Source organism: Ambystoma mexicanum, chromosome 1q (assembly GCF_040938575.1).
Source record: "Ambystoma mexicanum isolate Mex_15411 chromosome 1q, UKY_AmexF1_1, whole genome shotgun sequence".
Lineage (NCBI taxonomy): Eukaryota > Metazoa > Chordata > Amphibia > Caudata > Ambystomatidae > Ambystoma > Ambystoma mexicanum.
In genome coordinates, this window is record NC_090922.1 from 130,146,461 (window position 1) to 130,163,711 (window position 17,251).

The 17,251-nt window shown below is 49.5% G+C and overlaps 1 protein-coding gene across 1 annotated transcript in view; it reads left to right on the forward strand.

Moving 5' to 3' along the window:
* ZCCHC14 (zinc finger CCHC-type containing 14) overlaps positions 1–17,251 on the forward strand; it is a 1,189,754-nt gene that overhangs the window by 501,247 nt on the left and 671,256 nt on the right. The window contains exon 5 of the mRNA XM_069636185.1: positions 2,783–2,892. Coding sequence (XP_069492286.1) covers positions 2,783–2,892 — 110 coding nt within the window. The remainder of the gene's footprint in view (positions 1–2,782; positions 2,893–17,251) is intronic.

The window sequence follows — 17,251 nt, forward strand, 5'->3', positions numbered from 1 at the left end:
AGATCTTTCTTCGGCTGGGGCCACCCTCTGAAACCGCTTCCCTGAAACTTGAGGAGAACCAGCTCCTGTTCCTTAAGCACCTCAAGACCTTCCTCTTTGCTTCTGCTTAATCTCCTCCTCTCCCCTGGTGAACTCTGAACTGAATCTGCACTGGTCACCTGGCTACCCTCTGATCTCGGGCCCAGGTCCCCTCCCCCGCCAGCTGCACACTTGCACTGCCTCCCGGGCTACCCCTGCACTTGGGAGGTGTTTCTGTATCCCTACAGTCACCACCAGCTCTTGCCAATTGATGTCTGCACTTACCCCTGCACTTGCCACAAGCTGTCCGCCCTTTTTTATCTATTGTTTTATTTATTCTAATTATTTTTACTGTTGATCCTATGTATTGCACTGCTCCCTCTCTCTTCCCCTCAACCCCCCGCACTTTCCCTTTCCCCCTCACCTGCACTTGCGCTATCTCAATGTCACCTGGCCTAGTAAGATTGTTGTCTTTGTCTTCCCTCTGGTCCCCCTCCTTGCCTCTTTGCTCCTTGAAACACTTGTGTATAGATGCGTTATAAATGCCATATCATATCATATACTAAAGTGGTAAGAAGTCATTAGCAAAGAGATTCCTTTATGTGCGTAAAACCTCTATCCCTAGATACCTGAATCCTTCTTCCTGCAGGACAGGGCCCCCATATAGTTCCTGTCGGAGCTTGATAATCCTCTGATGAGAAAAGCTACAGATTTCTCGGAGTTCATTTTAAAACCGGAGAGTGCACCATACCAAGCCTGGCTCTTCAGGCTGCGCAGGGTTGGTAATATAAAGTAGGGCATCGTCAGCTAAGAGACTGAGCTTATACTCCACCTCGCCTACCATGGCCCCTGAGATTCCTGCATCCTTCCGCACCCAAGGCTCCGTTACTAGTGCATACAGGAGAGGGGAAAGCGGGCACACTTGTCTTGTGCCCCTTTCCAGGGGGGGACCTCTGGGATTTGCTTCCGTTGACAACCACCTTGGCTGCTGGCTTGGAGTATAGGGCTGAGATCCAACCCATCCATATGGGAACCATCCCTATGACCGAGAGGACCCTGTCTAGGAAAGCCCAACTGACCCAATTAAAGGCCTTCTCAGCATCCAGGGAGATACATTGGGCTCCCTCTCTCTTCACCCTTGGAGCGTTGGGGATATGCAGGGTCTTGCACAAGTAGTTGCAACCTTGCCTCTGCAAGGTAAACCCAGTCTGGTCCGGGTCGACATGTCCAGGTAGCTGCAGCTCAAGCCGAGATGCAAGTATCCTGGCATAGATTTTTGCATGAACATTCAACAGGGAGCTGGGCCTGTATGAGGAGCAATGTGTGCGGTTATTCCCTGACTTTGGGATGACCGATATCAACGGTTGTAGAAATGTCGGTTGGATTGTTCCCTCCACTGTGATTGAGTTGAAGAGCTTGGCTAGAGGTTTCACCAGCTGGGCCTGATACTGTTTATAGAAATCTGTGGTGAACCCATCCTCCCTAGGGGCTTTGCCCACCAATGGTGTATCGCCAACGCTACTTCTTCCACCGTAATCTCTGCCTCCAAGGTTGCACCTTCCAACTCTGTGAGTCACGGGAGAGCCAGACGACTTGGGTATCTATCTATCTCATCCTCCGTGGCCGCCGCCGGCTGGGAGTACAACTGCTCATAATAGGGCGCGAAATGCGCTGGGATATCCCCTCCCCTGACTACTAGTGCCCCGTCCAACCCACGTACCTGACCAACCCTCCTCTCAACCCTGCAGCCCCTCACCCTTTTTGCAAGGAGAGTACCCACGGCATCTCCCTTTTCATAGTACTTCTGCCTGGTGTACCTCTTTTTTTATTTTTTTATTTTTACCACTCCTATTCGGACCAAGCGCACCTCCTGTTGCTTTTCTCTCATCTCTACCAGGAGCTTCCCCCTGTTGGAGCCCTTCTTCGTGAGCTGAGATCTCGGGCCTTGCAATTCCCCCCTGCAGCCAACCTTATACCAAGCCCCTCTCTCTTCTTCCTGGCCCCTCCCGCCATAAGAAGCCCGCGGATCGTAGCCTCTGCTGCTTCCCATACCATAGCTCTGGCTACCTTGCCATTGTCATTCACCTTAAAGTACACCTCCATTTCGTTTCCCAAGTACCTGAATACTTGATCTCAGAAGCGTGCCTTTACATCTCCATTTATGCACCCACATGTGGGGTCCCTCCACTCTCCAACCCGCTATAACAAGCTCATGGTCGGAACACGTGATTGCCTCAAACTTGGGAACCCCTATATCTGCCGCTTGCACCTGTGGGACCAATAGGAGGTCTATCCTTGGTTTTGCACGGTTTCAATGTTTACACATGTACGTGAAGAAGTTTTCAAAATAGTCCCCTTGTAGCCAAGCACCAAGCCAATTTGGTCTAAACCCTTTTAATCATACTTAGGTTTCCAAATTACTATTGCTGTACACAACCATCATTGGTACAAGCGTAATCCTGTTGATTGCTTTGGAGTATGTTTTCTTCTTGAAGTTCCTGAATAATGTGATCTACCATTTGGCATCACACTTGTTTCATCTAGCAAAAAAAACCCGTTTTTTTACTGTTGACATGAGTATTTGTAGAAAGTATACAGATTGTTTGCATAACGTAGGGTATGTTCATGTAATTGCATTTTAAAGAAAGGTATCAAATTCGTCTGTAACATTGGGATGAATGCTCTTCAGGTTATTTAGAGATAAATAGCCACACTTTTTTTTAACTAAGTTATAAAAGCACTTACCTGTCAACATTTGGCACAGCTTTCTCAGAAGTTCCCTGAAGAAAACCTTGAGAAATTCATTCTGTGCCGATCTGGAGCAGATTCCTTTTCCCCGGAGAAGAACCACATGGATCTCAAATTGGACCTTAGGTATGTATTTTTTAATTTCTTAATATTCAAGCAGTACTGTCTTTTTGGCTGCATACCCGTTTACTCCAGTTAGACACATTTCCAAAATACATTATTTCGTTAAGATCCTATGATTTCAATAATTGTGCCCAAATGGTAGCGCATTGAATTGATATTTATTAAAATCCAAAACACAAGTTTCTCACCAGAGTTATTTGGGTACTCCTAACCCTTTTGCACCTCAGTGTTACTGACTTATGGAGTTGTTTCTGTGCCAAATATGAAGTTTCAAAAGTGCCAGCTACAGCTATATATTAAATACTGGGGCGTGCTCCTGATTTTATATTTCCCCTGCGTCAGTTGCTTAGTTTGCAATACTTTGTAGTAATTTGGTTGATGGGCACTTTGTAACTGAACATGCACTGGTTGGTAAGATTTGTTCATTTGAAATATTCTCCAGATAGCCCTTACCATTTTTTGTATATAATTGTATTTTCAGTGACTGTTTATTTACTCTTGCAACTCTGTGTGATCTGACCACCAAGCAGCTTGATTTTGCTAATTGTGACCGTGTACATGGAAACCAGACTAAGAAAATGTTTTTAGTAGATCCTCTCACCCAAATTAAGCTTTGTTTCTTTATCTTTATATGTTGAGCAAGTCTTTGGGAAACAGTCTTTGCTTTCACTCAGCTGGAGTACGTTGTCTGCCTGTTAAATTTCATGTTTAAATTTTGTTTCAATTAAGATGCAACAGTCTGTCCAAAGTTTAGTGAATATAGGAGAAGTTACTCACACTAGTGACTACTGCACTACCAGTATGTTCCCTTTTCTCTATATCTATGGGTGTGTTTAGGCACAGATGCAGCATGCACATGGCCTCTGTGCATTGACTTCGCAACTCTCGCATTGCCCACCAGTTCCATTCTTCCCTGTGCCTGTTGGGCCAACTTTTGAATAACTTAGTAGGTAGATTGAGGGCGGGCTTGGATTACAGTAGCAAAGGTAATAAGAGAAAACAATGTGATAACCGCACAAGCACCTGGTTTGTGTGTTGACTAATTTGATATATGTGTGCATTTTCATATTGTGTGCTGTGATTAAATATACTGGTACAACCTGTCCCCTTTCCTCCATACTTATGGGACATTCCTCTGTCCTGTGGGACGGACCGGAGCACTTTGTAAAAGCATAAAAAAATTTGCAAACATTTTAGTCCTTCCTCTCTTTCTATGTGGGGTACTGCACGTGGCCGTAACCCTGCCCATCTTGGCTCCGCCCCGCGCATCGGCCATCAGTCTTGTTCTCCGCTCGTTCGGGACTGGACCTCTGAAGATTTTCTTCCCTTTTTTCCTCTCTGGCTCCAGCTAGCGATTGTGTACTAGTCTGTCTGTCATTCAAACTAGACTTTCCAGATTGTTCATCGTGTCACCGTCGTTTCGCGAGGGCGGATCCCCATCCTCTTTGTTTAGAGTGCTTGGGTCCGGATCACCGTTGGGACACTTGTTTTTACTGCGACTCCCTTCCGGTCCGGGCACTTCAACATCGGTTGGAGCGGTGGGAGGAGGTGTTCTGACGAACTCCTCCTTCACATTTTCAGGCGTTCATCGACGAGAAGAAGAAACGCCTTGTAAGTTCTTTACTTTTCAGAGCACCCCAGCCGGGGGGATACCTTTCCGGGTCCCTCTCGGGCTGGGGGGGGGGGCGTTGATCGCTCTGCCACCGGGGGTCGCCCTGGGGTGCCTGTTGGGCCTAATAATTGTACCAGAGTTTTCTCCGAGGGTCTCCGTAAGGGGCCTGTGGATACCGGAGTATGCTCCGAGGCCCCTCCTGTGGGGGCTGTTTGTAGACCCAGTTCTACTGAGTCGTGGGGTACCGGAGCTCGCTCTGAGGACTCTTGTCGGCTTCCCTCAAAAATAAGACCGGGGTGCGCCCTGAGGCCTTGGGTGGGCTTGCTGTTACCGAACGGATGTTCGAGGCCCGCGCAGATAAGGCTGTTACCGGGCCTGGGTCCGAGGTCCCTCATTCAGAGGCTAAAGCTACCAACAGTTCTGAGAGGCCTGACAAGGCCTTGTCGGTGAAAGCTGTTTCTCACCGTTCCCGCTCTTGCAGTGACACCAGACCTGATGAGGGGGCAAAGAAGCAAAGCTCTTCTTTTACCGGCAGTGCCGAGGTCCTTCCTTCGAAGGCTAAGTTGGCGGTTGGTATGTCACAAAAACATTCCAGGCCTCACAGTACCGGTTCTGCCGAGGTTCCTTATGTTAAGGCTAAAGTTAAGACCCTTAATCCATCGACTGGGACCCCTGCCTCACTTCCTCACGTGCCGCAGTTCCCCTTAGATGAGGACAAAATGGCGCCCGTTCCCGCCACGACCGCGGCGGCCATTTTAGGTGCTACCCCTACAACTAGGCCATCGGCTTCAGGTGTAGGGCTTGGTCCCTTGGGTGAACATAAAGTCCCTTGTGCGCATCCTTATCGGCCAGTTTACGATTGGAACGCCCGGATGCCTCTTCCGCACAATGTTTTGTTGCCTCCGTGGTCAGCACCTTTGATTTATGTGGATATGTCGGTGGAGGGGCCTGTGTGGCACCCTTCCCCGTTACGTTCTGGGATTTGTCCACCTCGTGAGAGGTCTCCTCAGATTCCGAGGCAGTCTCCGGAGGAGCCTTTTTTCAGTACATTTCAAACATTAATGCGTACCTACACCATGAGGGAATATTTCAAAGGGCTTTTCAGGGAGATATGTCCACCTGCGCCTCCGGCTCCACCCGTTCCTCCGGTGGTTCCGCCGGCGCCTCCCTTCCTGCGGTGCCTCCCCCGACTCTTCTGCCTTTGCCTCCATTGTCCCCGGTGGACAAGGAAGCACCTGACACGGCTCAGCAGGATCCTGAGCTGTCAGATGACGCCCAAGGCGATCAGGACAACGAGGACCTTTCCCGCTCTATCAGAGCTTTTCATGACCGGGTACTGGACATGATGAGTTTCTTAGATGTTCTGGTGCCCGAGGCACCCGCTCCGCAGGAGGGCGTGCTTTCTGAGGCGTTTACCCTGTCTCCCTTGGAGCGTACCGGCCTGTTCTTGCAGAAGGACGTTCTGGCCGAGGTCCGCAGAGTCTGGGAAAAGCCACACTCTGGACTTTTTGTCAATAAGAAAATTGACGCGAGGTACAGGCTGCATTCTTCGGAAGAGGTGGCCCTGTCGTCTTGTCCGTCCCCTCCTCCACAGTGGTGGCTGCGGCCACTTTGCAGTCCAGGCCTGCAGCATCCTCTTCCACGACGGCTACTCAGGTTCTGGGAAAGGAGGACAATCTCCTCGACTCCCTCGGGAGGAAAATCTTCGCCAACTCGGCCTTGCAGCTCAGGCAGGCCAACGCTGAATTGATATTAGCGGGAGCTAACATGCGGATGTGGAAAGGTCTGTCGGAGTTTGAGGAGTTTATCCTGGTCGAGAAGCTGGAAGACTTTAAAGGAGGCCTATCCGATGCCAGGGTCTTGGCCCAGGATCTCCTGCAGGCTGCGGCTCATCACGTAGACACCTCGACTCGGGGCCTTATGCTGGGGGTTGATACCTCACGGCAGGCGTGGCTGCATGCAACTAAATTCTCAAAAGAAATGCAGGACAATTTGTTGGACCTTCCGTTCGATGGTAAGGAGCTCTTTCATTCTACAACATATGTAGAGCTCACCAAGGTGAAGGATAGCACTCAGACAGCTAAGTCATTGTCTGTCCTGGTTAAGGCTCCTTTCAAAACCCAGAGACCGTTGTCGCAAAGTCGACCTTCCTCTGGCTTTAGGGGCTTCCTCAACCGCAAATCTCGCAGAGTGGATACCCCTGCGGGGAATAACCGCCATAGGCAACAACGGATGCAGTTTTTCTCTCGCTCCTCAGCCTCCTCCTCAGGTTCAGGTGGCACTGCCACCGATAAACCTACTAAATGAGGATTTTCCGCGCTTGCACGAGACCCCGATGGGAGGACGCATTGCGTCTCATTGGGAGACGTGGCAGACCATCACAGAAGACAGATGGGTCTTGTCAGGCGCTCGAGCGGGCTTCCGCTTACTCCTACCCTCTACCCCACCCCTCAACCCTCCTTTTCAGCGGTCGGGCTCGCCCTCCCTCAAAGCCGAAGTTCAGAAACTTCTGGACCTCAGAGCTGTGGAACCTGTTCCCCTTGGGGAGCGAGGGGAGGGCTTCTACTCCCGGCTGTTTACGGTGCCAAAACCTTTCCCAGTTCAATCTTTTCCTACCCCAAGAGAAATTCAACATAATCACGCCCAGCCAGATACGCTCCTCCTTGCAGATGGGTGATTGGCTCAGCGTTGTGGATCTGCAGGATGCGTACATGCATATCCTGATTTGGAACCCACACAGGAGATATCTCTGCTTCTCTTTGGGAGAGGAGCACTCCAGTTTCGAGTGCTTCGCGTGTCTTCACGAAGATGATGTCATGATTGCGGCCTATCTTCGTCTCCAGGGTATCCATGTGTATCCATATTTGGACTGGCGCTTACGCACCCCTTGTCCGGTGGCAGCAGCGGCCAATCTCCAGTCTCTCCTTCAGATCCTGTTCCGTCTTGGGCTGTCGGTGAACTGGCAGAAATCTTCCATGACGGTCTCGCAGGACCTCATTTTCCTGGGTTTTCGCTGGAACACGATCGACTGCAAAGTGTACCTGACCGGGGACAGAATGGCGGATCTGTTAGCCACGTGTCAGATGTTTGCGCAGTCGGAGAGCATGTCGGCCTGGTGGTTCCAGAGGCTTCTGAGCCTTATAGCCTCGTGCGTGCTGGCTCTTCCTCTTGCTCGTCTCAAGATGAGACGGACCCAGATGGCTCTTCGGAGTTCCACCGTCAGGCTGTGGACCCGGATTCCAAGCTGGTAATGATTCCGGATTCCATGAGAGTGGACCTGGATTGGTGGTCATCTCTCAGCAACCTGTCGGTGGGTGCGGGGTTTCCGGACCCAGACCCCATGGTGACGATCTTGACGGACTCCTCCCTTCTGGGGTGGGGTGCGACGTTAGATCTTCTTCAGGTCTCGGACCTCTGGTCGCCTCAGGACAAGCTCCTGCACATAAATCATTTGGAGTTGTTGGCGATCTCGCCTAGCGCTCAGGGCGTTCAGACTGCTCATTGCCAACAAGGTGTTCCGCATACGCACGGACAATTTGGTGTCAATGTATTAGATCAACAAGCAAGGGGGAATGAAGTCCCTAAGTGGACCTGTCCATCCAGATATGGGAGTGGGGCGTGCTTCATGGTGTCTGGCTGCTTGCAGTGCACATCCCGGGCCAGCTGAATGTCACAGCGGATGCCCTCAGCCGGCGGACAGTGGTCAGCTACGAGTGGGAGTTGAAGGCGGAGGTCCTCTCATGGATTTTCTTGTGTTGGGGCACACCGGAGGTGGACCTTTTTGCTGCGGTGGTAAACAAGAAGCTTCCTCAGTATGCCTCCAGAGGGGGGCTGGGAGCCTCCTCTCTGGGGGATGCTCTCGAGATTCCATGGCACAACAGGAGAGCTTACGCCTTCCCGCCTCTGTATCTGGTCCATTGAGCAATTTGGAAGCTGAAGAACTCTGTGAACTGTTCCCTTCTACTCATAGCCCCGTGGTGGCCGGCCAGGTTTTGGTTCTCAGAACTTCAACACCTGTCGGTGTATCCGCCGATCAGGTTACCAGTGACCCCCGATCTTCTTCATCAAGGGGATCAGCAGATGTGGCACTCCTCCCCACAATCGCTCAGCTTGGCGGCATGGTGCCTGAGTAGCATCTTAGTAGCGTCTTTAGAGCATCTTAACTTGTCTACAGATAACATGCGTATTATCCAGGCAGCCAGAAAACCCTCGACCAGATCCCAATACAGGAGTAAATGGCTCAGGTTCTGTCATTGGTGTTTGGAAAAGCAGTTGGATCCAAGGGTGGCTATGATTGACACAGTGCTGTCCTTCGTGTCCTCCCTAGCAGAGTCAGGTGTTCACATTCTGTCATGCAGAACTTAACCTTTCAGCGGTTTCTGCTTATCTTGCTACAGACCAATGCTCTTATTCTCCGAGTAACCCAGTGGTTAAGAGGCATTTTGCAGGCTTGACACACCTCTACCCTCCGGTTAGTAGTCCGCACCCGCCGTGGGACCTAAATCTAGTCCTGACGGCGCTGTGCCATAAACCTTTTGAATCCATGGCCACGGTGGACAAGTACCTATCCTGGAAAGTGTCCTTTCTGGTCGCCGTTACGTCAGCAAGGAGAGTGAGTGAGCTCCAGGCCTTGTCAGTGGAGCATCCTTTCTTGGTCTTTCACAAGGACAAGGTAGTCCTACGGACAAACCCGGCCTTATTACCGAAGGTGGTAACTGAATTCCATCTGAATCAGTCAATCTCCCTACCAGTCTTTTTTCCGAACCCTGCCTCAGAGGCTGAAAGGGTTCTGCACTGTCTTGATGTCAGAAGAGCTCTTAAGTTCTACCTTGACAGGACTTCCGAGCTTAGGAGTTCTTCTCAACTTTTTGTGACCTTCGGTAACCCTCAGGGTAAGCAGGCGTCTAAGGCGACTATTTCTCGGTGGATCGCCGCCTGCATCACGGAGTCTTTCACCATCCAAGGGCTGAAACCTCCTAAGGGTATTCATGCACACCTGGTGCGGGGCAAGGCAGCCGCGGTTGCTTTTCAGAAATATGTCCCCTGGAAGTCCATCGCTAGGGCAGCTACTTGGGCCTCCCCATCTGCTTTTTGTAAGCATTGTCTTGACATGAGCTCAAGAGCTGATGCTCAGTTTGGTCAGGCTGTGCTGAAGAACCTGTTTCATTAAGGGTTATTTCCATCCACCCGTAGTTCCTGTAAGGAGTGCTTGGGAATCTCCCATAAGTATGGAGGAAAGGGGACGGGACGTAGGAGTATGACCAGGTTACTCACCGTAGTGACCACCTTACTCCTAGTCCATAGTCCTCTTTCCTCCATACGCCCGCCCGCCGTTCCCTCTAATAAGGTTCCTCTGTTATTGCTAATAGGTCTCTGACCTGGCGATAGAAAAGGACTGATGGGCGATGCGTGGGGCGGAGCCAAGGTGGACGGGGTTACGGCTGCGTGCCGGGCCCCACGCAAGAAAGAGAGGAAGGACATATTTTTTGAAAAATGTTGGATGCTTTTTACAAAGTGCTCTGGTCCCTTCCCACAGGACGGAGAGATGTCCCATAAGTATGGAGGAAAGGGGACTATGGACTAGGAGTAAGGTGGTCACTACGGTGAGTAACCTGCTTAAATGTCAACTGCACTACGGTCGTCCCATCTGCATACCAATGCCCTGCAAAATGAGCCTGAGCAGCCAGGTAGTATAGTTCAAAATCTGGGGCGGCAGATTCCCCTTGCTCAAACGGCTCAGTCAGTTTCTCCCAGCTAATCCTGGCCACCCTGCCCCCCCACCCCACCCCAGATGAACACCGCAGCCATTGATCTAATCTTGTTAAAGAATATTTGCCCAGGCCATATGGCAACATTATCAAAGAAATACAGCAATGTTGGGAGCACAACCATCTTCAGCAATGAGATCCGCCCATACGAGATTAGGAGGCTAGTCCACATTTTTTGTTATTCTTCCAGCTGTTCTAGATATATCTCATGATAGTCGGCGTACAACAGCTTGAGTCCTAGACCCATTTATTCCCAGGTACTGAATACGCAGAGGGGCCTAACTAAATCGCCTATGGTCAGCCAGTTGTACCGTAGAGGGCGTGAGGGGGAACAGTTCAGATTTGGTGTTATTTATTTTATACCTAGAGAACTGCGAGAATGTATGCACTTCCCTAATAATTGAGTCAAGGTTCTGCTCGGGGTCCCGAATATATAATAGCACATCATATGCATACAGCGATATTACCTTGGGTGGGCCCGCAATCCTAATTCCTCTATGACCATGAACATCCCTGATTAATGCTGCGAGCGGCTCAATCGTAAGTGCAAACAGGAGAGAGAGCACACCCCTGCTGGGTTCCCTCCCCAACGGTAATGGATCAGATATAATTTTGTTTGTGCAAACCCTGCCCATCAGACCTCCATAGAATAGTTGGACAGATTGAATGAAATAAAGGCAAGACCTGAATCTACGCAGCACCTGAAACAAGTAGCACTTCGAGACGGGATTGAAAGCTTTCTCCGCGTCTGACGCCGCAACTGCTCTAGTTTTGGGATTTATTTGTGAGATCACACAGAACATCCTTCTCAGATTCAGGGCAGTAGATCTAGTGGGTTTTAATCCTAACTGGTCCGCGTGTACCAGTTGGGACATGTATGGTAGTAGTCATGTGCGAAGTATCTTAACAAACACCTTTGCACCTGCATTTATGAAAGATAATGGTCTGTATGAGGACACATCATGGGACGGCCTATTGGGCTACAGCAATACTGTTATAGTAGCCTGCGCAGAGACGGGGATAACCCTCCCCTAACAAGGGATTCCACCCACACCTTCAGCAGTCTGGGTGTCTGTAATACGATCCCCATGCCACCCAAACCCTGCGCCTTCCCAGAAGCCAACGATTTCACTGCAGCAGCTATTTCCTCTACCGTCACTGGCTGCTCCAGAACCTGTCTTGCATGACAGTATGCTTGGCCTTGCCCCTATTATGCTTATCTGGTATCTGCAGTTAGTTCTGTATACACTTGGTACTGTGTAGGGCCTGATCCAGCAGAAGCTGCACACGTACCCTCTCTCCCGTGCTCTGCTCACTTAATTTCGGCTGTACGCCTGCCCTCAGGGTACCCCGGGCGCCATGTACCCCCTAGAGTGGGCTTCTGATCCGTTCTTAGTACAAACTCGGTCCCCCACACAAAGTTCTTAGACCTCTTCACAGCCCAGTGACACACTGATACTTCATTTTCCAGGACAGAATACCTCTTCTCTGGTCCTCGCAAAACGCACAATGCTAGAGCTATTACCTTCATGTCACCCAATACATCCACTTGCGACAACCTCTCCTATGCCCATCGCCAATATTATGAAGTAAGATCTCACCATATTATTTGGTAAGCACTTCTATAGTCTTACAGAAGTGCAAGTGAACAGAGCCCTGTTCACCTTCTTTGCGAGCTTTCCTCAAATAACCACTCAGTTTGGAATCCTCCTTCCCATGCTCTTGCATTCCACATTTCACTGGCTTCTCAAACAATGGCACATACATAACACTCACTTATCCAGTACCCCCTCTGACGCCAAGCCTCTCATCATCCCTTCTAGCAGCTTTCTTCCATCTCTTTTACTGATCTTGATACTGCTCAATTTCTTGCTCATACCTGTTCCACCACCTCCCCTCTCGAATCAATCCACTCTCTATCCCCTACCCTCTCTACTTATTCCCTCTCTACTCATTCCTTTCTTTTCCTAAGCTGCATCCATACTGTACCTGTCTTTTCAATCTTTCTCTTGCCTCGTCCTCCTGTTCTTCTTCCTTCAAACATGCCATGATGATCCCCATATCGAAAAAGCCTTCCATTGATTCCTGTTTTCCTAATTTTCATCCCATCTCCCTGCTTCCATTTCTCTCCAAACTTCTTGAAAGATAGTGTATCCCCAGGTATCGTAGTTCTCAACTACCACTTTCTTCCACCCCTTCAATCGGGCTTACGCTATTATCACTTTACCAAGACTGCTCTTCTGCAGGTCACCGACTCCCTACTTTCTGCCCGCAATAATAAACTTTCTTCTATACTTGTATTTGTATTTGTTTATTTATAACGCGCAGACCATCAGGCCCGGGGGCATCAGGGCGCAATTTGTACAGGGTTGCAAGAAAAGAACATACAGGGAGATAAATTACAATAAAAGTATACCGATACAGCATAATAACAATCTTAATAATTACAAATATTAAACATGGTACAGTGTCCCAAGGCTCCGCAGAGGAAGTATCCCTGAGGTAGTGGGGAAGGTAGTAGACCGGAAATCGTGCAGGGGAACAGGCGGGCTGGGTAAGTAGGACAGATGTCTAACACAACTATTGCTGGTCAAAGAGCCAATATTTGGTTTTATTCTTGAAGGTGTTGAAGGAGTCTTCAGCTCTGATGGCAGCGGGGAGGGTGTTCCAAAGTTTGGAGGCTAGGACAGGGAAGCTAGTGCCTCCCGCTTTTTGGAGCTTAAACCTAGGGATAGTAAGGCAGTGAGTCTGAGCAATTCTTAGTGGTCGGGCAGTGGAGTGGCGCGAAAGCCGACTGCAGAGATAGATCGGAGCCTTGTTGGCTAGGCATTTGTGCGTGAGGGCAAGCGTTTTTGGGGAAATTCTCTGCTTCACGGGTAACCACTTAAGGCTAGATCTGGCTTCTGAGATGTGGTGGTTACGAGGGATGTTCAGGGCCGCTCGAATTGCATTGTTCTGGGTGGTTTGGGGTTTGGACAGGTTTTCTTGGCTGGTGCCTAAATATAGAGCACTGCAGTAATCTATTTTGCCATGATAAGTGTTCTCGCTAGTGTGACGCTATTGTGGGTGGTGAGGAATGGTCTGCAGGCTGAAATTAGTTTGCACGTGTAGGCGGAGGTGGACCTGACTGCATTAGTTTGTCTTGACAAGGATAAGGTGGAATCCAGGTAAAAGCCTAGTGTTTTAGTGTCTTTCGAGACTTGTATGGAGTTGCCGTCTATGATGAATGACTGATAGGATGGCTCAAGTTTGCTCAGGCGTTGTGATGTACTCAGGATAAGTAGCTCCATCTTATCGTCGTTCAGACATAGCTGGTGCTGGGCCATCCAGGCTTGGATGACCAAGTAGACGTCATTGAGGGCCTTGGTGTCAGCAAGATAATCACCAGAGATGGGAATGAGTATCTGGGTGTCGTCCGCATAGTTGGTGTAGGAGACACCCAGATAATCAAGCACATCAAAGAGTGGTTTCGTAAAGATATTGTAAAGAGTAGGTGACACGCAAGAACCCTGAGGAACACCGCAATGAATAGGGGAGGGAACTGCGGCAGCAGAAGGTGCAAAGACCCTCATAGATCTGTTGCTCAGGAACGATTTGATCCAGGCCGCTGCGGAGGGAGAGAAGTTGGCAGCAGAGTGGAGGTGCCTGCAAAGGATCTGGTGGTTAACCAAATCAAATGCGGCGGAAAGGTCGAGGAGTAATAGCATTGCTAATTTGCCCTTGTCCTTCAGGACTTCGATCTGGGTTTTTAGATCTAAAAGAGCCGTTTCGGTCCCATGTCTGGGCCGAAATCCGGATTGTCGTAGACCTAACAGATTGTTTGATTCAAGGTAGTTTTGGATCTGCAGGTAAGCTGCACGGTCCAGTATCTTCAGCAGAAATGGTACTGTAGTAATAGGTCGGAAGTTCGTAGGTATGCTTGGGTCAAGGGAAGGTTTTTTTAGTAGCGGGATCACCCAGGCGTCTTTAAGGTTGTCCGGGACAATACCTGTTTCAAAGGATGAGTTAATGAAGGCTGTAATGAATGGGGCTAGGTCATGGGCGGAGTCCTTAATGTTAGGAGCTGGGCACGGGTCACCTTGGCAGTTGGATGGTTTCATCCGGAGGATGATGTTTTCTACTTCGGTGACAGTGAGCGGTGCGAAGGTGAAAGGTTTGATGTTGGCAAAGTTGGAGAGGGTGAGCCTAGTAGGGGAGAATGAGCGGTTGTCACGCCTCAGGCAGTCCTGCTTTTCTTTTATTTTAGATTGGAGCATAGAGATTTTGTTTAGGAGGGCTGCTTGAATGTTAGCACACCATTTGCTGTCTTTCGTGCAAGTGTCTGGCGGGGAGACTGGGGTTTCGAGCTCTTTTAGGACTCTAAAGAGTTCCTTGGAATTAGAGTCGGCTTGCATGATACGATTATTAAGCGATTCTTTTTTAGCTATGATGATGGTGTCTTTATAAGTGAGGGAGGCGAGGAGGAAGCCGTCTTTATGCTCATCAGTTGGGTGGCTTTTCCACCGGTTTTCTGCGCAGCGTTTAGCTTTGCAGAGGATTCTTAGCTGTGGAGTGAACCATGAGTTGAGATGTGCTCGTGGTTTAGCCTTTCTAGGTTTAATTGGTGCTATAGTGTCAATAGCCCTGAGCATCGTTTGGTTGTAGATGTCTGCTAGGGAGGTGGGATCAGAGCAGGCGTTGGTCGCCGCATTAAGAGAGGGGAGTAACAGTGGGAGGAGTTGTTCTCTTGTTATATTTTTTTTATTGCGGGTGGGGGGGGCTGGGGCTATGGGTGTTGGGGCTCGCGGGGTAGCTTCAATGTTAAATGTTATGATGTGATGGTCAGACCATAAGCATGGGGAGTTATTGAGGACCTGGATGTTGCAGTTGGAACCGGCTAACCAATCGATGGTCCTGCCTTTGATATGGGTCGGTTCTTGTATGTACAAGGTGAGGCCAAGGTCAGTAAGAGCATACTCCAGATCAGTTGCTACAGGATCCTTAGGGTCGCCGCGACCAAGATTGAAGTCACCTAGGATTATTGTTTGGGAGTTGTTTTTTGTTTTGTCAAGAAGAAGAGTGGAAATTTCACTGACAAAGGTGGGTGCTGGCCCTGGGGGCCTGTAGATAAGGTGAAGGGTGGCCGTTTGGTTAGGTGTTAGTAGTAATTTGATTGTCAGCAGTTCTGCTGATTCGAGTTTGGAGTCGGATACCACTCTTAGGTCAAGGGAGTTTTTGTGGATGAATGCCACGCCGCCACCTCTAGTGTGGGCAGAGGAGCGGTCACAGCGTGTGATGCCATAGTCAGGCGGTAAGGCCAAGGATAGAGAAGGGCCAGAGGCGGCATGTAGCCAGGTTTCGGATATGGCAATGAAGTCAAGGTCGGCAGTGGTGATAAGGTCGGCTATGTCAAGAGCGTGTGCTGTGAGGGATCTAGCATTGATGAGGGCACCCTTGAACACAGGCAATTTAACCCCTGTGGTCTTAGTTTTGCAAGTGGCGGTGGGCGAAGGCGGGCTGGGTGGTGTGTGTGGGGCTTGCCTAGTGGTGTTGGTGCGGGAAGGACGAATGCGGAATCTGGTGCCTAGTCTCTTGTTCCTGAGAGTGAGGGGGCAAGGTTGGTTAGGAGTTGGTTTTGTGGCAAAGTGTTTGAGCCAGAGAGCTGGGTCATTAAGGTATTGGTTAATCTGGTTGCAGGGGTGGTGAGCGTCAGCGGTAGTTGCTGAAGGACTCGTTGAGGGTGTCAAAGTCATGGTGGGTGACGCTGGGTCACGTAGGTAAGGGCAGGCCAGGTTATTAACCTCAAAGGTAGGAGTGGTTGACTTGGGTGGTTGAGTGAATAGGGCAAGGTGTGTGGTTAGGAGGTAGTGCAATAGAAGGCGCACGCTGATGTGCATGATGGTGGTGCTGGCTGCCAGAACTTGTTCTTCTTGACTTGTCTGCTGCCTTCGACACTGTGGATCATCCGACTTTGCTATTGTCTTTCCTCCGTTAGCCTGTTTTGCTCCGTACTTCGTTGTTTAAACTCGTATCTGTTTCATGGGCTGGCATGTTATCCTATTCCTTGCCCCTACTCTACGGTCTCCCCAAGGCTCTGTCAGTGGACCCCTATGGATCTCTCTTTAACCTGTTCGTCTCTCAGCACTAATACCTTAATTCAATCTTTCCAATCATTTCTACGCTGATACCCAAATATTTCTCATTCTCTTCTTTTTCGGACTCCCTTCCACTCTTCAGTTTCCTTCCGTATTTCCGCTATTCAGTCTTGCATGTCTTCCTACTTTCCACACTAAAATCCATCCAAGACTGAAATCCTCTTATACCCAGCCTCAGCTCCTTCTTCTTTATTTTTCCCTCTGGTTGCTCTTCCCTTCTTATCTTCTGCCCGTAACCTGGGTGTCTTCTAGGACTTCGCCCCTTCTTTTGCTTCACATAACACCTCTACAGCTTGAGCATGTCATTTTCACCTTTACAACCTATGCTGTACTTGTCCCTTCCTCTTTCTCTGTCACTAAACTCCTCATCTCTCTTCTTTTCTCCCATCTCAATTACTGCTCTGGTCTCTTGCTTGGTCTTCCTTGTTCCCATCTTGCATCCCTTCCATTCAATATACAATTCCGCTATAAATATACATTTTCGCCTCCTTTTCGTTCTTCTACCTTCACTGATCTCTGCTTCTGAACTATGTCATCAATGATCACTTTTTATTCCCATCCTCGCTCTCACCTCTCAATTATAAATCCTCCTCACTGGCCCCAAACCTTCCTGCACGCCTTCTTGTTTGTTCATTTTCCCTGTTGGCCCCAAAACATTGGAACTGCCAGTATCTATTTGCATCTCATCGCCATGTCTTTCACCTCCATTTGAAAGCATACCTCATGTGTTCCCGGTCTGTCTCTTAAAAGCTCTTTCGAATGGATTGTGTCCTCCCACGTATTCCTCATCTTTGATATTCGTATCTCGCCAGCTTTGCTGCTTCTGAAAAAATTATCTCGGTAGAGGG